The sequence below is a fragment of the Oncorhynchus tshawytscha genome, unplaced genomic scaffold, assembly GCF_018296145.1.
Source record: "Oncorhynchus tshawytscha isolate Ot180627B unplaced genomic scaffold, Otsh_v2.0 Un_contig_2389_pilon_pilon, whole genome shotgun sequence".
NCBI lineage: Eukaryota > Metazoa > Chordata > Actinopteri > Salmoniformes > Salmonidae > Oncorhynchus > Oncorhynchus tshawytscha.
In genome coordinates, this window is record NW_024609777.1 from 284,877 (window position 1) to 308,352 (window position 23,476).

General features: G+C 45.9%; 1 protein-coding gene across 2 annotated transcripts in view; it reads right to left on the reverse strand.

Moving 5' to 3' along the window:
- Positions 1–23,476, reverse strand: part of ttyh2l (tweety homolog 2, like) — a 95,128-nt gene that overhangs the window by 59,061 nt on the left and 12,591 nt on the right. For both annotated transcript variants that reach the window (XM_042317922.1, XM_042317921.1), the window contains exon 3: positions 11,862–11,973. In XM_042317922.1, coding sequence (XP_042173856.1) covers positions 11,862–11,973 — 112 coding nt within the window. The remainder of the gene's footprint in view (positions 1–11,861; positions 11,974–23,476) is intronic.

Genomic DNA, 23,476 nt, shown 5'->3' on the forward strand with positions numbered 1-23,476 from the left:
GTATATAATAATGAAGACATCAAAATGATGAAATAACACATATGGAATCATGTAGTAACCAAGAAAAAGTTAAACAAATCAAAATCCATTTTAGATTTTACATCTTCAAAGTAGCCACCCTTTGCATTGATGACAGCTTTGCACACTCCTGGCATTCTCTCAACCAGCTTCATCTGGAATGCATTTCAATTAACAGGTGTGCCTTTTTAAAAGTTAATTTGTGGAATTTCTTTCCTTCTTAATGCGTTTGAGGCAATTAGTTGTGTTGTGACAAGGTAGGGGTGGTATACAGAAGATACCCCTATTTGGTAAAATACCAAGTCCATATTATGGCAAGAACAGCTCAAATAAACAAAGAGAAACGACAGTCCATCATTACTTTAAGACAGAAAGTTTCTTCAAGTGCAGTCGCAAAAAACCATCAAGCGCAATGTAGAAAATAGTAAAAAATAAAGAAAAACCCTTGAGTAGGTGTGTCTAAACTTTTGACTGGTACTGTATATACAGTATATAGTACTATTGTTCCCGCTGTATAGGTCAACAGTAGTGAAATTCATAGGGAATAGAGTACCACTTGGAACACAGTAACCTGACAGTATGGAGCCAGAGAGCACAGCTATGTGGTAAGACAGTAAGAACACTATGCAACACATCCTCCTCTCCTCCCCAGGTCCCTCTGGAAGGTCTCTGATTGCCAGGAAACTGCTCTGATGCCCTGCCCCCACCACGCACAACAATGTTCATCTTTCACCCCAGCCCGACCAACAGGAAGGGGAGGTGGGAGCCTCACAGCCTATAGGTCTACCTGGTCTGGAAGGAGAGGTGGAAGCCTCACAGCCTATAGGTCTATAGGTCTACCTGGTCTGGAAGGAGAGGTGGAAGCCTCACAGCCTATAGGTCTACCTGGTCTGGAAGGAGAGTTGGAAGCCTCACAGCCTATAGGTCTACCTGGTCTGGAAGGAGAGGTGGAAGCCTCACTGGTCCTATAGGTCTAGCCTATAGGTCTACCTGGTGGAAGGAGAGGTGGAAGCCTCACAGCCTATAGGTCTACCTGGTCTGGAAGGAGAGGTGGAAGCCTCACAGCCTATAGGTCTACCTGGTCTGGAAGGAGAGGTGGAAGCCTCACAGCCTATAGGTCTACCTGGTCTGGAAGGAGAGGTGGAAGCCTCACAGCCTATAGGTCTACCTGGTCTGGAAGGAGAGGTGGAAGCCTCACAGCCTATAGGTCTACCTGGTCTGGAAGGAGAGGTGGAAGCCTCACAGCCTATAGGTCTACCTGGTCTGGAAGGAGAGGTGGAAGCCTCACAGCCTATAGGTCTACCTGGTCTGGAAGGAGAGGTGGAAGCCTCACAGCCCTATAGGTCTACCTGGTCTGGAAGGAGAGGTGGAAGCCTCACAGCCTATAGGTCTATAGGTCTACCTGGTCTAGGTCTACCTGGTCTGGAAGGAGAGGTGGAAGCCTCACAGCCTATAGGTCTACCTGGTCTGGAAGGAGAGGTGGAAGCCTCACAGCCTATAGGTCTACCTGGTCTGGAAGGAGAGGTGGAAGCCTCACAGCCTATAGGTCTACCTGGTCTGGAAGGAGAGGTGGAAGCCTCACAGCCTATAGGTCTATAGGTCTACCTGGTCTGGAAGGAGAGGTGGAAGCCTCACAGCCTATAGGTCTATAGGTCTACCTGGTCTGGAAGGAGAGGTGGAAGCCTCACAGCCTATAGGTCTATAGGTCTACCTGGTCTGGAAGGAGAGGTGGAAGTCTCACAGCCTATAGGTCTATAGGTCTACCTGGTCTGGAAGGAGAGGTGGAAGCCTCACAGCCCTATAGGTCTACCTGGTCTGGAAGGAGAGGTGGAAGCCTCACAGCCTATAGGTCTATAGGTCTACCTGGTCTGGAAGGAGAGGTGGAAGCCTCACAGCCTATAGGTCTATAGGTCTACCTGGTCTGGAAGGAGAGGTGGAAGCCTCACAGCCTATAGGTCTATAGGTCTACCTGGTCTGGAAGGAGGAGGTGGAAGCCTCACAGCCTATAGGTCTATAGGTCTACCTGGTCTGGAAGGAGAGGTGGAAGCCTCACAGCCTATAGGTCTATAGGTCTACCTGGTCTGGAAGGAGAGGTCTCACACCTGGTCTACCTGGTCTGGAAGGAGAGGTGGAAGCCTCACAGCCTATAGGTCTATAGGTCTACCTGGTCTAGGTCTACCTGGTCTGGAAGGAAGGAGAGGTGGAAGCCTCACAGCCTATATAGGTCTACCTGGTCTGGAAGGAGAGGTGGAAGCCTCACAGCCTATAGGTCTATAGGTCTACCTGGTCTGGAAGGAGAGGTGGAAGCCTCACAGCCTATAGGTCTATAGGTCTACCTGGTCTGGAAGGAGAGGTGGAAGCCTCACAGCCTATAGGTCTATAGGTCTACCTGGTCTGGAAGGAGAGGTGGAAGCCTCACAGCCTATAGGTCTACCTGGTCTATAGGTCTACCTGGTCTGGAAGGAGAGGTGGAAGCCCTCACTGGCCTATAGGTCTAGGTCTACCTGGTCTGGAAGGAGAGGTGGAAGCCTCACAGCCTATAGGTCTATAGGTCTACCTGGTCTGGAAGGAGAGGTGGAAGCCTCACAGCCTATAGGTCTATAGGTCTACCTGGTCTGGAAGGAGAGGTGGAAGCCTCACAGCCTATAGGTCTATAGGTCTACCTGGTCTGGAAGGAGAGGTGGAAGCCTCACAGCCTATAGGTCTATAGGTCTACCTGGTCTGGAAGGAGAGGTGGAAGCCTCACAGTCTATAGGTCTACCTGGTCTGGAAGGTCTGGAGGTGGAAGCCTCAGCCAGGCTATAGGTCTACCTGGTCTGGAAGGAGAGGTGGAAGCCTCACAGCCTATAGGTCTATAGGTCTACCTGGTCTGGAAGGAGAGGTCTACCTGGTCTGTCTACCTGGTCTGGAAGGAGAGGTGGAAGCCTCACAGCCTATAGGTCTATAGGTCTACCTGGTCTGGAAGGAGAGGTGGAAGCCTCACAGCCTATAGGTCTATAGGTCTACCTGGTCTGGAAGGAGAGGTGGAAGCCTCAGCCAGCCTACCTGGTCTAGGTCTATAGGTCTACCTGGTCTGGAAGGAGAGGTGGAAGCCTCACAGCCTATAGGTCTATAGGTCTACCTGGTCTGGTCTACCTGGTCTGGAAGGAGAGGTGGAAGCCTCACAGCCTATAGGTCTACCTGGTCTGGAAGGAGAGGTGGAAGCCTCACAGCCTATAGGTCTATAGGTCTACCTGGTCTGGAAGGAGAGGTGGAAGCCTCACAGCCTATAGGTCTACCTGGTCTAGGTCTACCTGGTCTGGAAGGAGAGGTGGAAGCCTCACAGCCTATAGGTCTACCTGGTCTAGGTCTCACAGCCTAGGTCTAGGTCTACCTGGTCTGGAAGGAGAGGTGGAAGCCTCACAGCCTATAGGTCTATAGGTCTACCTGGTCTAGGTGGAAGCCTCTACCTGGTCTATAGGTCTACCTGGTCTGGAAGGAGAGGTGGAAGCCTCACAGCCTATAGGTCTATAGGTCTACCTGGTCTGGAAGGAGAGGTGGAAGCCTCACAGCCTATAGGTCTATAGGTCTACCTGGTCTGGAAGGAGAGGTGGAAGCCTCACAGCCTATAGGTCTATAGGTCTACCTGGTCTGGAAGGAGAGGTGGAAGCCTCACAGCCTATAGGTCTATAGGTCTACCTGGTCTGGAAGGAGAGGTGGAAGCCTCACAGCCTATAGGTCTATAGGTCTACCTGGTCTGGAAGGAGAGGTGGAAGCATATCTCTGGATCATACCGTAAATGTATAAAGTAAACTATACATTCAGAGAGACACTGTATTCAGAGACATACTGTAAGTAAGAGATATATATTGTATAGTGTATAGAGTCTCCAGCTAACTGGGGTCTTTCTCTGTTGTAAATTATATCCAGAATTCATCAAATTCCATAACAGTCACACCGTATTGTTCTTTTTCATTGACGTCATGCAACCTCAAAAAAATCTTTATTTGTCCTACTTCCTCATTGATTTCTAAGCAGCGCATCCTGGTAACAAATGGCCTTCAGAGAACTTATGAGAGAAATAAAGAATTCCCCCAAAATAACCACATAGTGGTGGAGATGTGGCTAACTATCAATGTAACGTATGAATCTGTGTCTGCAGTTCATCCCTGCATCTAACAGACTAGAACTGATAGTCTTGGGCCCTGTTCAGTAAGGGGCATGACATCCCAAAATGTTTTGTAACACAACATGAATATCTGTCTTCTTAGAGAGACAGGTGTATACCTTCTCGTTTCAAAACGTTTCCACCTTCTGAACACTACCCAGGTAATGCCTCGTCTAGCAGGTTTCCAGAGTAGAGTGGTTATTTACATGGGGCCGAGGCCTGCCGCCAAACCATCAGTGGCCCTGTGCCCCGTTTCACTCTGTGCCCCCTGGCTGTGTGGCCCCTAGCTGTGTGGCCCCTGGCTGTGTGGTTGTGTGGCCCCTGGCTGTGTGGCCCCTGGCTGTGTGGTTGTGTGGCCCTTGGCTGTGTGGCCCCTGGCTGTGTGGTTGTGTGGCCCCTGGCTGTGTGGCCCCTGACTGTGTGGCCCCTGTTTGTGCGGCCCCTGGCTGTGTGGCCCCTGGCTATGTGGTTGTGTGGCCCCTGGCTGTGTGGCCCCTGGTTGTGCGGCCCCTGGCTGTGTGGCACCTGGGCTGCTCTCAGCTCAGTCTCTCACCACAGAGAGAAAAGGCTGCCAGCACTGTCACACAGTGACAAACACAGGTTGTGTCTCAAGTTGCACTCCATTCCCTAAATAGTGACCAGGCTGGTCAAAAGTAGTGCACTACATAGGGAATAGAGTGCCATTTGGGACACAAGACAGAGAGCTGATAGAACCACTATTCATTTAAGAGGGGGGATTTTACCAGACAACACGCCCCAGTGTCATCAAACCAGATAAGCTGGTTGGAATAGGGAAACATTTGAGGAGATATTTTAGGAACTGTGGGGAGATTCCAACACTCTACCTCAGTGCATTTACAACTGCCACAAATGGTATTTATAAAACATGTTTGTTACTACTTCCTGGTCTGGTTTAAATAAGGAAGTCTCTGTTTGTTTCCCTGGAGGACTGTTCACTACAATCAATCCCAGCATAGATCGCAGGCCCCAGGAATCACATTGGACCACAGTGGGAAACTCCCGGTACACAAAACAACCTGGAGGTACACTACCGTTCAAAAGTTTGGGGTCACTTAGAAATGTCCTTGTTTTTGAAAGAAAAACAATTTTTTTGTCCATTAAAAATAACATCAAATAGATCAGAGATACAGTGTAGACATTGTTGTAAATTGCTATTGTAGTTGGATATTTGCTGATTTCTTATGGAATATTTACACAGGCGTAGAGAGGCCCATTATCAGCAACCATCACTCCTGTATTCCACTGGCACGTTGTGTTAGCTAATCCAAGTTTATCATTTTAAAAGTCTAATTGATCCTTAGAAAACCTTTTTGCAATCATGTTAGCACAGCTGAAAACTGTTGCCCTGATTAAAGAAGCAATAAAACTGGCCTTCTTTAGACTAGTTGAGTATCTGGAGCATCTGGAGTGTGTGTGTGCTTGGTGTGAATGGTGTGTGTGTGTGTGTGTGTGTGAGTGGTGTGTGTATGTGTGTGTATGTGTGTGTGTGAGTGGTGTGTGTATGTGTGTGGTATGTGTGTGTGTGTGTGGTGTGTGTATGTGTGTGTGTGAGTGGTGTGTGTATGTGTGTGGTATGTGTGTGTGTGTGGTGTGTGTATGTGTGTGTGTGTGCGTGTATAACCTGGATGTTTAGAGGGAGTTATGAGAGTAATGTGTCCAGAAACACTGAAAGGAGCTGAACCACCATTAGTACAGACAGATGGAGAGATAATCCCTGTTCTACTTCCTGACTAACAGACCCTCTACTACCCCAGACTATTACTACCTTCTAACTAACAAACCCTCTACTACCCCAGACTATTACTACCTTCTAACAGACCCTCTACTACCCCAGACTATTACTACCTTCTGACTAACAGACCCTCTACTACCCCAGACTATTACTACCTTCTGACTAACAGACCCTCTACTACCCCAGACTATTACTACCTCTAACTAACAGACCCTCTACTACCCCAGACTATTACTACCTTCTAACTAACAGACCCTCTACCCCAGACTATTACTACCTTCTGACTAACAGACCCTCTACTACCCCAGACTATTACTACCTTCTAACAGACCCTCTACTACCCCAGACTATTACTACCTTCTGACTAACAGACCCTCTACTACCCCAGACTATTACTACCTTCTAACAGACCCTCTACTACCCCAGACTATTACTACCTTCTGACTAACAGACCCTCTACTACCCCAGACTATTACTACCTTCTAACAGACCCTCTACTACCCCAGACTATTACTACCTTCTAACTAACAGACCCTCTACTACCCCAGACTATTACTACCTTCTAACAGACCCTCTACTACCCCAGACTATTACTACCCCAGACTATTACTACCTTCTAACAGACCCTCTACTACCCCAGACTATTACTACCTTCTGACAGACCCTCTACTACCCCAGACTATTACTACCTTCTGACTAACAGACCCTCTACTACCCCAGACTATTACTACCTTCTAACTAACAGACCCTCTACTACCCCAGACTATTACTACCTTCTAACTAACAGACCCTCTACTACCCCAGACTATTACTACCTTCTAACAGACCCTCTACTACCCCAGACTATTACTACCTTCTAACAGACCCTCTACTACCCCAGACTATTACTACCTTCTGACTAACAGACCCTCTACTACCCCAGACTATTACTACCTTAACTAACAGACCCTCTACTACCCCAGACTATTACTACCTTCTAACTAACAGACCCTCTACTACCCCAGACTATTACTACCTTTCTAACAGACCCTCTACTACCCCAGACTATTACTACCTTCTAACAGACCCTCTACTACCCCAGACTATTACTACCTTTCTAACAGACCCTCTACTACCCCAGACTATTACTACCTTCTGACTAACAGACCCTCTACTACCCCAGACTATTACTACCTTCTAACAGACCCTCTACTACCCCAGACTATTACTACCTTCTAACAGACCCTCTACTACCCCAGACTATTACTACCTTCTGACTAACAGACCCTCTACTACCCCAGACTATTACTACCTTCTAACTAACAGACCCTCTACTACCCCAGACTATTACTACCTTCTGACTAACAGACCCTCTACTACCCCAGACTATTACTACCTTCTAACTAACAGACCCTCTACTACCCCAGACTATTACTACCTTCTAACAGACCCTCTACTACCCCAGACTATTACTACCTTCTAACAGACCCTCTACTACCCCAGACTATTACTACCTTCTGACAGACCCTCTACTGCCCCAGACTATTACTACCTTCTAACAGACCCTCTACTACCCCAGACTATTACTACCTTCTGACTAACAGACCCTCTACTACCCCAGACTATTACTACCTTCTAACAGACCCTCTACTACCCCAGACTATTACTACCTTCTAACTAACAGACCCTCTACTACCCCAGACTATTACTACCTTCTAACTAACAGACCCTCTCTACTACCCCAGACTATTACTACCTTCTAACAGACCCTCTACTACCCCAGACTATTACTACCTTCTAACTAACAGACCCTCTACTACCCCAGACTATTACTACCTTCTGACTAACAGACCCTCTACTACCCCAGACTATTACTACCTTCTAACTAACAGACCCTCTACTACCCCAGACTATTACTACCTTCTAACTAACAGACCCTCTACTACCCCAGACTATTACTACCTTAACTAACAGACCCTCTACTACCCCAGACTATTACTACCTTTAACTAACAGACCCTCTACTACCCCAGACTATTACTACCTTCTAACAGACCCTCTACTACCCCAGACTATTACTACCTTCTAACAGACCCTCTACTACCCCAGACTATTACTACCTTCTCTAACAGACCCTCTACTACCCCAGACTATTACTACCTTCTGACTAACAGACCCTCTACTACCCCAGACTATTACTACCTTCTACCTTGTCTACTAACAGACCCTCTACTACCCCACCCCAGACTATTCCTCTATTCATCACCCTGTTACTGCACCCTCCTCTACCTCAGACTTTACCTCTCCTACTACCCCAGACTATTACTACCCTTTACAGACCCTCTACTACCCCCAGACTATTACTACCTTCTCTACAGACCCTCTACTCCCCAGACTATTCACTACCCTGTTACTAACAGACCCCCTACCTCTCCCTATTAATCAGACTGTTACTGCACCTCACCCTCTACCTCTCCTCTATTCATCACCCTGTTACTGCACCTCACTCCTCTACCTCTCCTTTACTCTCCTTTACCTCCCTCTCTCCTCTATTTACCTCTCCTCTACCTCTCCTCTATTCATCACCCTGTTACTACACCTCACCCCCCTACCTCTCCTCTATTAATCACCCTGTTACTGCACCTCACCCCTCTACCTCTCCTCTATTCATCACCCTGTCACTCCTCTACCTCTCCTTTACCTCTCCTCTACCTCTCCTCTATTCATCACCCTGTTACTGCACCTCACCCTCTACCTCTCCTCTATTAATCACCCTGTTACTACTCCTCACCCCCTACCTCTCCTCTATTAATCACCCTGTTACTGCACCTCACCCCTCTACCTCTCCTCTATTCATCACCCTGTTACTGCACCTCACTCCTCTACCTCTCCTCTACCTCTCCTCTACCTCTCCTCTATTCATCACCCTGTTACTGCACCTCACTCCTCTACCTCTCCTCTACCTCTCCTCTACCTCTCCTCTACCTCTCCTCTATTCATCACCCTGTTACTACACCTCACCCCCTACCTCTCCTTTAATCACCCTGTTCCTCATTCATCACCCTGTTACTATACCTCACCCCTCTACCTCTCCTCTATTCATCACCCTGTTACTGCACCTCACCCCCTCTACCTCTCTATTCCATACCTCTCCTCTACCCCCCCTCCATTCATCACCCTGTTACCCCCACTTCAATTCCATCTACCTCTCCTCTACACTATTCCACGGGCTGGAAGCAGGTCACCACCAGAAGGGACCAGGCTCTACCACCAGTCACCCCCTACCAGGACTGGGGGATCTATTCATCACCCTGATTTTTACTGACACCTCCACCCCCTACCTCTCCTCTATTCATCACCCTGTTACTGCACCTGGATACTCCTCTACCTCTCCTCTACCCTGATATCTAAAGAGTTCACATACCACGGGCTACAGTGATATTTACCAGCACCATAACACATACCACTACAGTGATATTTACAGAGTCCTCTACCAGACCCTCTATTTTCATCACCCTACAGTTATTTACAGAGTCCATAACAACATACCACTACAGTGATATTTACAGAGTCCATAACAACAGACCACTACAGTGATATTTACAGAGTCCATAACAACAGACCACTACAGTGATATTTACAGAGTCCATAACAACATACCACTACAGTGATATTTACAGAGTCCATAACAACATACCACTACAGTGATATTTACAGAGTCCATAACAACAGACCACTACAGTGATATTTACAGAGTCCTTAACAACATACCACTACAGTTGTATTTACAGAGTCCATAACAACATACCACTACAGTGATATTTACAGAGTCCATAACAACATACCACTACAGTTACTACCACTACAGTGATATTTACAGAGTCCATAACAACATACCACTACCTGATATTTACAGAGTCCATAAAACATACCACTACAGTTATTTACAGAGTCCATAACAACATACCACTACATGATATTTACAGAGTCCATAACAACATACCACTACAGTGTATTTACAGAGTCCATAACAACATACCACTACAGTTGTATTTACAGAGTCCATAACAACATACCCCTACTGTATTTACAGAGTCCATAACCATACCACTACAGTTGTATTTCAGAGTCCATAACAACATACCACTACAGCTGATATTTACAGAGTCATAACAACACCACTACAGTTGTATTTACAGGCTAACCACCACTACAGTATTTCACCCCTAACCACCACTACAGGGATCATTTACAGAGTCCATAACAACATACCACTACAGTGTATTTACAGGGACAGATGAACAACCACTCCATTAACAAAGGAAACCACTTTGATATTTACAGAGTCCATAACAACATACCACTACAGTTGTATTTACAGAGTCCATAACAACATACCACTACAGTGATATTTACAGAGTCCATAACAACATACCACTACAGTGATATTTACAGAGTCCATAACAACATACCACTACAGTGATATTTACAGAGTCCATAACAACATACCACTACAGTGATATTTACAGAGTCCATAACAACATACCACTACAGTGATATTTACAGAGTCCATAACAACAGACCACTACAGTGATATTTACAGAGTCCATAACAACATACCACTACAGTGATATTTACAGAGTCCATAACAACATACCACTACAGTGATATTTACAGAGTCCATAACAACAGACCACTACAGTGATATTTACAGAGTCCATAACAACAGACCACTACAGTGATATTTACAGAGTCCATAACAACATACCACTACAGTGATATTTACAGAGTCCATAACAACATACCACTACAGTGATATTTACAGAGTCATAATAACAACATTTACAGAGTCCATAACAACCACTACAGTGATATTTACAGAGTCCATAACAACATACCACTACAGTGATATTTACAGAGTCCATAACAACATACCACTACAGTGATATTTACAGAGTCCATAACAACAGACCACTACAGTGATATTTACAGAGTCCATAACAACATACCACTACTACAGTGATATTTACAGAGTCCATAACAACAGACCACTACAGTGATATTTACAGAGTCCATAACAACAGACCACTACAGTGATATTTACAGAGTCCATAACAACAGACCACTACAGTGATATTTACAGAGTCCATAACAACAGACCACTACAGTGATATTTACAGAGTCCATAACAACATACCACTACAGTGATATTTACAGAGTCCATAACAACAGACCACTACAGTGATATTTACCACTACAGCTGTATTTACAGAGTCCATAACAACAGACCACTACAGTGATATTTACAGAGTCCATAACAACAGACCACTACAGTGATATTTACAGAGTCCATAACAACAGACCACTACAGTTGTATTTACAGAGTCCATAACAACATACCACTACAGTGATATTTACAGAGTCCATAACAACAGACCACTACAGTGATATTTACAGAGTCCATAACAACAGACCACTACAGTGATATTTACAGAGTCCATAACAACAGACCACTACAGTGATATTTACAGAGTCCATAACAACAGACCACTACAGTGATATTTACAGAGTCCATAACAACATACCACTACAGTGATATTTACAGTCCATAACAACAGACCACTACAGTGATATTTACAGAGTCCATAACAACAGACCACTACAGTGATATTTACAGAGTCCATAACAACAGACCACTACAGTGATATTTACAGAGTCCATAACAACAGACCACTACAGTGATATTTACAGAGTCCATAACAACAGACCACTACATTGTAGCTAGAAGGACTGGGGTTATACAAGACAAATAGCTACTAGCTGTATTGAATATTGAAAAACAACATTTCAATGGGAGACTGGCATGAAAATGGAAGCTACGCACACTGACCTCAAGTTACAATTCTGCCCTTAGCCAACTGTACCAGTGTACAGGACTCTACTGAGCTGTGTCCTGGTATCTTACCAAGCTGTTGAGGCCACCCAGAGTGTGGTTGGCATTGTGGAGGGAGTAGGTCAGCTGGTACAGCCCGTCATTGGTCTGACTGTTACCATAGAAACCCACTCCAACAGCAGAGCTGCAACAGAAGAAATAAACATTAAAAACAGAGAACTTTTTTAATTTCTTCATGTTCACATTGGAACTAAATCTTGGTCCAAATCAAGTAACAAACAAAATTGCTTTTACAAAAGAGTTGCGGGAAAGATTTGAGGGGAGGGGCACTTTGTTTCATCTTCATCTGTAACTCAATCAAACCAATAAAACGGCTGAATCAAAGGCACAAAGAAGAGTGCTATTGAAATGAGATGTATCCCACAATACTGCCTGTCTGCAATATGCAGCCTATCACACTGCAGCTCTCTATAGGAAGAAGAGAGGTCTCTGAAGGGTGATTATAGATCTCGCCTTTCCTTCTCTCTTTCCTCCAATATCTCCTCCTTCTTTCCTTCCTTCCGCTCATCTGTCTCCTCACCCCGTCGCTAGACTTCACACTTAGCAGCATGTGTCATTGTGTCGTTGTGACACATTGGTTAAATATATCGTCTTTCTCTGTAGAGGAAACATCTCTCTCTCTCTCAAGTACAGGACACTCTGATACCCTGTTTCACACTACTGAGCCAAGCTGAGCTGCACTGGCATGGTTACCGAGCCACCTTGCTGAAACGGACTGTTCTGTAGTAGGACAACTTGGGCCATTATGCCCAGAGGACCTGTACCCCAGAATGGACAGGCTGCTCTGACATGGATAATGACTCCAGTACATCACTGGGACCCAGCTCCCTGCCATCCAGGACCTCTATACCAGGCGGTGTCAGAGGACCTGTACCCCAGAATGGACAGGCTGCTCTGACATGGATAATGACTCCAGTACATCACTGGGACCCAGCTCCCTGCCATCCAGGACCTCTATACCTGGTGGTGTCAGAGGACCTGTACCCCAGAATGGACAGGCTGCCCTGACATGGATAATGACTCCAGTACATCACTGGGACCCAGCTCCCTGCCATCCAGGACCTCTATACCAGGCGGTGTCAGAGGACCTGTACCCCAGAATGGACAGGCTACTCTGACATGGATAATGATTCCAGTACATCACTGGGACCCAGCTCCCTGCCATCCAGGACCTCTATACCAGGCGGTGTCAGAGGACCTGTACCCCAGAATGGACAGGCTACTCTGACATGGATAATGACTCCAGTACATCACTGGAACCCAGCTCCCTGCCATCCAGGACCTCTATACCAGGCGGTGTCAGAGGACCTGTACCCCAGAATGGACAGGCTACTCTGACATGGATAATGACTCCAGTACATCACTGGGACCCAGCTCCCTGCCATCCAGGACCTCTATACCAGGCGGTGTCAGAGGACCTGTACCTCAGAATGGACAGGCTCCTCTGACATGGATAATGACTCCAGTACATCACTGGGACCCAGCTCCCTGCCATCCAGGACCTCTATACCAGGCGGTGTCAGAGGAAGGCCCTAAAAAAGACTCTAGCCACCCAAGTCATAGTTGGTTGTCTCTGCTACTGCACAGCAAGCGGTACCAATGCACCATATATACAGTGCATTCGGAAAGTATTCAGACCCCTTCACTTTTTCCACATTTTGTTATGTTACAGCCTTATTCTAAAATAGATTAAATACATTTTTCCCTCATCAATCTACACACAATACCCCATAATTTTATTTAGAAATGCACCTTTTTTGGTACCCTTCCCCAGATCTGTGTCTCGACACAATCCTGTCTCTGAGCTCTACAGATAATTCCTTCAACCCCATGGCTTGGTTCTTGCTCTGACATACACTGTCAACTGTGGGACCTCATATAGACAGGTGTGTGACTTTCCTAATCATCATGTAGGTGGACTCCAATCAAGTTGTAAAAATTAAAGTGTTCTAATCACCCCGGTTTGAGCGAACACTGCAGAGACCACTGTTGAATGATCACACTGGTGTGTTTGTACGTGTCAAAGGGTTAAATCAACCCAAATCCCCCAAAACCACAGCCCCAAGGGACGAGACACAGACAGAAACCTGTCTGGCACCATGCATTCTCACCGTTCCTTTAGGCTGTGCTGTAACAGGACACGTTTGCCTAGACGTTACAATGCTACTACCTCCCAGTAGACCTGTACTCATGTCCCCCATTAATAATGATACTTGTCCATCACATCTGGTACCAGTGAGGTCATTATGTTAGAGGTCATAGGTTAGACACACTGGGACAGGTTTTAGGGAGGTTCTGTGTCCCTGAGGATGTAAGTCATCAATCACTGTATTGGACAGAGCCGACCAGGATCTCTGTCATGGTGCACCAACCCCTATCCCACCCTGTATGCACACTGACCTTCATATCCTTCAGTCATTCACTAGCTGCCAATGTTTTAGTCTGGTCACTAACTACCTGCCAATGTTCTGGAGTCTGGTCACTAACTAACTGCCAATGTTCTGGAGTCTGGTCGCTAACTAACTGCCAATGTTCTGGAGTCTGGTCACTAACTAACTGCCAATGTTCTAGAGTCTGGTCACTAACTAACTGCCAATGTTCTGGAGTCTGGTCACTAACTAACTGCCAATGTTCTGGAGTCTGGTCACTAACTAACTGCCAATGTTCTAGAGTCTGGTCACTAACTAACTGCCAATGTTCTAGAGTCTGGTCACTAACTAACTGCCAATGTTCTACAGTCTGGTCACTAACTAACTGCCAATGTTCAATGGAGTCTGGTCACTAACTAACTGCCAATGTTCTAAGTAACTGCCAATGTTCTAGAGTCTGGTCACTAACTAACTGCCAATGTTCTGGAGTCTGGTCTAACTAACTGCCAATGTTCTAGACTGTTCAGTCTGGTCACTAACTAACTGCCAATGTTTGGAGTCTGGTCACTAACTAACTGCCAATGTTCTAGAGTCTGGTCACTAACTAACTGCCAATGTTCTAGAGTCTGGTCACTAACTAACTGCACATGTTCTAGAGTCTGGTCCCTAACTAACTGCCAATGTTCTAGAGTCTGGTCACTAACTAACTGCCAATGTTCTAGAGTCTGGTCCCTAACTAACTGCCAATGTTCTAGAGTCTGGTCACTAACTAACTGCCAATGTCCTAGAGTCTGGTCACTAACTAACTGCCAATGTTCTAGAGTCTGGTCACTAACTAACTGCCGATGTTCTAGAGTCTGGTCACTAACTAACTGCCGATGTTCTAGAGTCTGGTCACTAACTAACTGCCGATGTTCTAGAGTCTGGTCACTAACTAACTAATGTTCTAGAGTCTGGTCACTAACTAACTGCCGATGTTCTAGAGTCTGGTCACTAACTAACTGCCAATGTTCTAGAGTCTGGTCACTAACTAACTGCCAATGTTCTAGAGTCTGAGTCCCTAACTAACTGCCGGTGTTCTAGAGTCTGGTCACTAACTAACTGCCGATGTTCTAGAGTCTGGTCACTAACTAACTGCCGATGTTCTAGAGTCTGGTCACTAACTAACTGCCGATGTTCTAGAGTCTGGTCACTAACTAACTGCCAATGTTCTGGAGTCTGGTCACTAACTAACTGCCAATGTTCTAGAGTCTGGTCACTAACTAACTGCACATGTTCTAGAGTCTGGTCCCTAACTAACTGCCGATGTTCTAGAGTCTGGCCAGGAAAACAGAGAGAGGGAGAGTAGCAGAGCAGAGAAATGTGTGATTCAACACATTTAAATCATTGTTACTAGGTAGAACACTTCTGATGTAAATGCCTACACTTTTGGTTTAATATGTTCACTGAAGCACTTGTGGAGTATCACCACCTGCTGCAATAAAAGCATTATATTACGGTCCACACCACAGAATGAATATAAGACATCTTTAAACAGATGCAGGCAGCCAGATGGACAGAACAAGCATACTGTTATCACCCCCCACCGGAGAGCCAGAGGCAGGGAGGGGGGGAGGGGGAGAGGTGTTATGACGGAAACACATCCTGTAAGTGTGTGTGAGTGTGTGTGTGTGAGTGTGTGTGTGTGTGTGTGAGTGTGTGTGCGAGCGAGCGAGAGAGAAAGAGAGAGTATGTACCACTGTGCACCCTGTCTCTGGAGCATCATAACCATAATCATAACCATAATCATAACCATAATCATAACCATACTCCAGAACCCTAAGACTAGGACGGTCCTGTCTCTCTACCATCCATTACTCCAGAACCCTGAGACTAGGACGGTCCTGTCTCTCTACCATCCATTACTCCAGAACCCTGAGACTAGGATGGTCCTGTCTCTCTACCGTCCATTACTCCAGAACCCTAAGACTAGGACGGTCCTGTCTCTCTACCATCCATTACTCCAGAACCCTGAGACTAGGACGGTCCTGTCTCTCTACCGTCCATTACTCCAGCATGCCCTGGCATTATCACACCTGATTCCACTAGTCAAAGGTTTGATGATGAGTTAGTGGAATCGAGTGTGTAAAACGTGCCCCCTCTGTGTCCCCAGGACCAGGGTTAAATAACACTGAGCTATAGAGGTACAGTGCTGCCACACACATGACTTCAAAGTGAATGTTTTCTCCCAGTTGTACTTGATCGGGATTGCCTCCTTGGCACAATGTAACCAATGGAATAGTCCCAAAAGTTCAAACCCAGCACATGCAGGCTTTATGAAATACAATTTGTACCCTGATAGCATTACTGTGCATTACTCTCTCCATCACTCTCTGCTCTCTCTGTCTCTGTCTCTCTCCCTCTCTCTCCATCACTCTCTGCTCTCTCTCTGTCTCTCTCTGTCTCTCTCCATCTCTCTCTCTCTGTCTCTCTCCATCACTCTCTCTCTCTCTCTATCCCTCTCTCACCCTCTCTCTCAGATCTGCATACAAAAGCTGCACTAAAATCTCTACTGAAGGAAGACACCTCAGCATACTTAGATCCATAAAGGACAGTCATTTATTTGCCAAGCGTTCAGTCACACCTTCGCCAGAGAGAGCAAATCACTTATCTAACTGCACCTTAGCTACTTTTGTTGTGTCGGGTGCAGATTTCGGCATTTCCTGCATGAGGATCTCTGTTTGCGTCCCAAATACCAACCCATTTCCTATATAGTGTACACAGGGCTCTGGTCTAAAGCAGTGCACTGTATAGTGAATAGGGTGCCATTGGCCATAGGGCTCTTGTCTAAAGTAGTTTACTATTTCAAGGCTATAACCTACAACGAAATACATTATGAAGCATTTGCGAGTGGGACACAATAGGCTGGTAGGGACATAAAGCTCTCAGCATTTAAATAACATTTAGTTGTATTAAATCATTATAGTCTATAAGTTGTGACTTATTTAGAATTAAATACAAATTAAAATAAAGTCTCAGTCTACAGTGCCTTTGAATTCATTTTTAGAAACATGAGATTGGCCAGTCTGTGGCTTCATGCTCATGCAATGGTTTCTGGAGATCCGGCCAGCAGAGGAGACTATCCTCTCTACACTGGCAGGGCCAATGGGGATGCTAAACACCCCAGGCTGAGATAGTTTAATTATGTTTTCCATACAGTAGGTAGGCCTGAAGGTTTTTAGGCTAAATAACCCAATCAAAACGGAAAGCTCCTTGAAAATGGAAATATGCCATGCCTATTGAGCCACAATCAATTACGACCTATTGTATAAATAATAAACAAAAATGAATTAAACTTTTAAGATTTTTTGTAAATAAATACTTTGCTACAATGACACAGCTATCTACACACCTCATTCCTTTCTGTTAGCATGTGCACGTAGGAAGTATCCCATCATGCTTTTGGGATACGTGTCTTTTCAGTTTCCGGAATCTTTAGTTGTGGACACTTGTCACGTTGGCTTGAAGGATCGAGAGACAGGCGCAGGAATGCGTAATAGTTTTCTGAAATGAAGCCTAAATGACGGCGTGCCGTGTAAAGGCACGGGGACGAAGACCAAACAAACATGTACCAAAACACAGGGTAGACACCCAAAACAAAAGAGCGAGGAGCACCTCGAATAAATAACACGCGCACACAATGATTAACACACGGGACGAGACCACGTAATCATCTGCGCAATCCACAAGGGCACGAAAGACAAAACACACAGCACAGGCACTCACACACACCAACAGACATAGTAACAATAATCTACCGCCCAATGGAAACCAAAGGGCACATATATACAAATACAATCAGTGGGAATAGGGGAGAGGTGTGTGTAATGAAAGTTCTGGAGGGATCCGTGACAACACTACATTACCTCACTCCCTCTCTTGGTCCTCCTCATCTTTGTAAGTCACCTTGATTTCCCACCTGTGTGTTTACCAGTTTCTTTATGAACATATTTAGTGAACTCCACTCCTGTCTCCAGCTCCACTCCACTCACATACTCTGACTCAACGATACAACAGTCACTACCTCCACCCATACCATCTAACATGTTAGGCCTGGTTGAATCATCTGAACATGTTATAATATCTGTACACTACAATTCTACCTCATGTGATGACAAAAGTAGAATGATTAATGTTTTGCTTCAGCTTGAGATTAAGAATCAGTGGTAGACACTTTGCAAGTGCATGAAGAGGTCAACTGTACAAAAGTCATATGCCTGCTTGTTGAAACTATATTTTCAGTTCCTGTTGATGCTATGTTCCAGTCTTAGTTCTGCTAGCACATGATAGCAATAGAAGGAAGAAGGATTGGGATAATAATAATAACCTGAACTCCGCCTAGCAGAAACATCTTATGTATTAGCAACTATTATTTATGAGTTTATGTTGTATTAAAGTTAAGAGGCAACACCATCTTGAGAACTGAGTGTCTTGTTTGTAAATTGCATACAAAAAAAAGAAGTAAAGTGTAAACTCCAGGTCTCAATCCTTATTAAACACACTAACCTCTGATCAAAGATGTTTCCTGTGGTCACTTGTATAAACATAGGGCTGAATTCCCTTACACATCCAACAGGCAGTACCTCAACCCACACCATCTAACATGTTAGACCTGGTTGAATGATACAACACTACCTCCACCCATACCATCTAACATGTTAGGCCTGGTTGAATGATACAACAGTCACTACCTCCACCCATACCATCTAACATGTTAGGCCTGGTTGAATGATACAACACTACCTCCACCCATACCATCTAACATGTTAGGCCTGGTTGAATGATACAGTCACTACCTCCACCCATACCATCTAACATGTTAGGCCTGGTTGAATGATACAGTCACTACCTCCACCCATACCATCTAACATGTTAGACCTGGTTGAATGATACAGTCACTACCTCCACCCATACCATCTAACATGTTAGGCCTGGTTGAATGATACAGTCACTACCTCCACCCATACCATCTAACATGTTAGACCTGGTTGAATGATACAACAGTCACTACCTCACACCCATACCATCTAACATGTTAGGCCTGGTTGAATGATACAGTCACTACCTCCACCCATACCATCTAACATGTTAGACCTGGTTGAATGATACAACACTACCTCCACCCATACCATCTAACATGTTAGACCTGGTTGAATGATACAACAGTCCAAGTTAATCAGAATGATATATTCCAATTAGAGAAGGTAATAGAATGGAATAACATGTGATGTAACATGAAACTGCCCGGTGACATCATCCAATCATAAAAACCATGTGACTCATAACACAAAGGACAGAGAAATAAAAAAGACAGGCTATTGGATTAAAGTCTTCGGGTTATAATAAAAACCATTAGACAACATAAAAACAACCGGTGGGCACTAGTCCTGGGGGCTGCAACAGGCATTACACACTTTTGTTCCAGCCCAGCACTAAACCCTACTAGCTATAGCGAACCAAGGACACCGTTTCCCTCCAAGTCAACGTTGAAACATCTTTCAGTAGAAGTCTCCTGTCCAACAACTCAGCCACCAGATGAGAGGAGCTACATCAGACAAACGACTGTTATTGAGCTTGTTGATTTATGGAAGACCACATCTGAAAATAACCTTGTACAGGAAACCAAACCACATTCCCAAATCACATTAACAAGAACAGGACCTCATTTAAGACCAGGACAGAGCATCCAGTCACTAAGGCTCTTGTGGAGAAGGTGAGTAGCTGAGAGGTGGAGGACGGAGGTCATTAATGTGTTAGTGTCACTAGGCTTTTCCCCTATTACAGCAACCACATGGACAATTACAGAAACCAAATCAAATTGTATTGGTCATATGCGCCGAATACAACAGGTGTAGAATTCACAGTGAAATGCTTACTTACATAAACACCATAAAACACATTCCCAAAGTTACATGACCAAGGTTCCAGGTTGGCTTGGCCATTCCCAAAGTTACATGACCAAGGTTCCAGGTTGGCTTGGCCATTCCCAAAGTTACATGACCAAGGTTCCAGGTTCCAGGTTGGCCATTGTTACATGACCAGGTTCCAGGTTGGCTTGGCCATTCCCAAAGTTACATGACCAGGTTCCAGGTTGGCTTGGCCATTCCCAAAGTACATGACCAAGGTTTGGCTTGGCCATTCCCAAAGTTACATGACCAAGGTTCCAGGTTGGCTTGGCCATTCCCAAAGTTACATGACCAGGTTCCAGGTTGGCTTGGCCATTCCCAAAGTTACATGACCAAGGTTCCAGGTTGGCTTGGCCATTCCCAAAGTTACATGTTACATGACCAAGGTTCCAGGTTGGCTTGGCCATTCCCATGAAAGTTACATGACCAAGGTTCCAGGTTGGCTTGGCCATTCCCAAAGTTACATGACCAAGGTTCCATGACAAAGTTACATGACCAAGGTTCCAGGTTGGCTTGGCCATTCCCAAAGTTACATGACCAAGGTTCCAGGTTGGCTTGGGTGGCCATTCCCAAAGTTACATGACCAGGTTGGCTTGGCCATTCCCAAAGTTACATGACCAAGGTTCCAGGTTGGCTTGGCCATTCCCAAAGTTACATGACCAAGGTTCCAGGTTGGCTTGGCCATTCCCAAAGTTACATGACCAAGGTTCCAGGTTGGCTTGGCCATTCCCAAAGTTACATGACCAAGGTTCCAGGTTGGCTTGGCCATTCCCAAAGTTACATGACCAAGGTTCCAGGTTGGCTTGGCCATTCCCAAAGTTACATGACCAAGGTTCCAGGTTGGCTTGGCCATTCCCAAAGTTACATGACCAAGGTTCCAGGTTGGCTTGGCTGTAGGAAAGTGAAACTGATATTCGACCTAAAAGTCCAGGCACAAATATTATAGTTGTATTTTATTGCCTACAGGAGTAGTTAACTGAAAGCTGTGAGCCTGTTTAGTTATATCACCACAATAGTAGAGGTTTCACTAGACCTGTCACGCCGTGGTCTTAGTATTTTGTGATTTCTTTATTATTTTGGTCAGGCCAGGGTGTGACATGAGTTACTGCATTTTGGTCCGATCCCTGCTACACCTCCTCTTCAGAGGAAGAGGAAGAAGAAAACCGTAACAAGACCAGCTGTACTGAGGTGAAAGCCAACCAGAACCCAGACAGAAAAGGTTTCACGCAGCACTTGTTGGTTAAATAAACATGTTATTATGCTTTTCTAAGATAAGATAGTATTTCATATATGGGTAGTAAGCTGAATGCTCTGTGAACACAAAGTCACGTTTGCAGTCTGGCCCCAGACAGTGAAGGGTTAACACATTTCATATCATAATACTAAGATAGTATTTCCTACAGGGGGGTAGGTTGCTGAATTGCGTGAGCTTTAAAATGTTAATGGAGTGACGTTTCTATGGGAAACAGAGAGCCGTTCAGAGCCCAGACATTCAAGAGTTTACACAGCGCTCCTTGGTCAGGCTGAACAGCATCATGCCATAGCACTTAGCACCACAATAGGTTTGGTGTAAGAGAGACCAATCAGAGCTGGGTCCCCCCTTGTCAGCTAACTAACTCAATTACCCCCTGGAATGTTATCAGCACTTTGGGAGGGAGAAAAATGTTCTCTTTCTGGGAGGAGGAAACTCAAGCCCTAGGTCCTTGAGGTGGGCAGCACTTAGAGCTCTGTCACAAGATTAAGCTCTTCACAGTGCCAACTCAATCAAGCACTTTGGGAGGGAGAAAAATGTGATGTTCTCTTTCATTGGGAGGAGGAATCATTTGTTGTTCTCTTTCAAGCCCTGCAGGTCCTATAGTGATGAGGTGGGCAGGTCCTATAGTGATGAGGTGGGCAGGTCCTATAGTGATGAGGTGGGCAGGTCCTATAGTGATGAGGTGGGCAGGTCCTATAGTGATGAGGTGGGCAGGTCATATAGTGATGAGGTGGGCAGGTCCCATAGTGATGAGGTGGGCAGGTCCTATAGGTGGGCAGGTCCTATAGTGATGAGGTGGGCAGTGGGCAGGCTATAGGTCCTGACAGGTCCTATAGTGATGAGGTGGGCAGGTCCTATAGTGATGAGGTGGGCAGGTCCTATAGTGATGAGGTGGGCAGGTCCTATAGTGATGAGGTGGGTCCAGGTCCCTATAGTGATGAGGTGGGCAGGTGAGGTGGGCAGGAGTGATGAGGTGGGCAGGTCCTATAGTGATGAGGTGGGCAGTACAGGTCCTATAGTGATGAGGTGGGCAGGTCCTATAGTGATGAGGTGGGCAGCCCTACAGGTCCTATAGTGATGAGGTGGGTCCAGGTCCCTATAGTGATGAGGTGGGCAGGTCCTATAGTGATGAGGTGGGCAGCCCTACAGGTCCTATAGTGATGAGTGATGAGGTGGCAGCAGGTCCTATAGTGATGAGGTGGGCAGGTCCTATAGTGATGAGGTGGGCAGGTCCTATAGTGATGAGGTGGGCAGGTCCTATAGTGATGAGGTGGGTCCTATAGTGATGAGCCCTACAGGTCCTATAGTGATGAGGTGGGCAGGTCCTATAGTGATGAGGTGGGCAGGTCCTATAGTGATGAGGTCCTATAGTGATGAGGTGGGCAGGTCCAGGTGGGCAGGTCCTATAGTGATGAGGTGGGCAGGTCCTATAGTGATGAGGTGCAGGTCCTATAGTGATGAGCAGGTCCTATAGTGATGAGGTGGGCAGGTCCTATAGTGATGAGGTGGGCAGCCCTACAGGTCCTATAGTGATGAGGTGGGCAGGTCCTATAGTGATGAGGTGGGCAGGTCCTATAGTGATGAGGTGGGCAGGTCCTATAGTGATGAGGTGGGCAGGTGGGCAGGTCCTATAGTGATGAGGTGGGCAGGTCCTATAGTGATGAGGTGGGATACAGGTCCTATAGTGATGAGGTGGGCAGCCCTACAGGTCCTATAGTGATGAGGTGGATGAGCCCACAGGTCCTATAGTGATGAGGTGGGCAGGTGACAGGTCCTATAGTGATGAGGTGAGTGAGGTGGGCAGGTCCTATAGTGATGAGGTGGGCAGCCCTACAGGTCCTGATGAGTGATGAGGTGGGCAGGAGTGATGAGGTGGGGCAGGTCCTATAGTGATGAGGTGGGGGTCCTATAGTGATGAGGTGGGCAGGTCCTATAGTGATGAGGTGGGCAGGTCCTATAGTGATGAGGTGGGCAGCCCCTACAGGTCCTATAGTGATGAGGTGGGCAGGTCCTATAGTGATGAGGTGGGCAGCAGGTCCTGATAGTGATGAGGTGGGC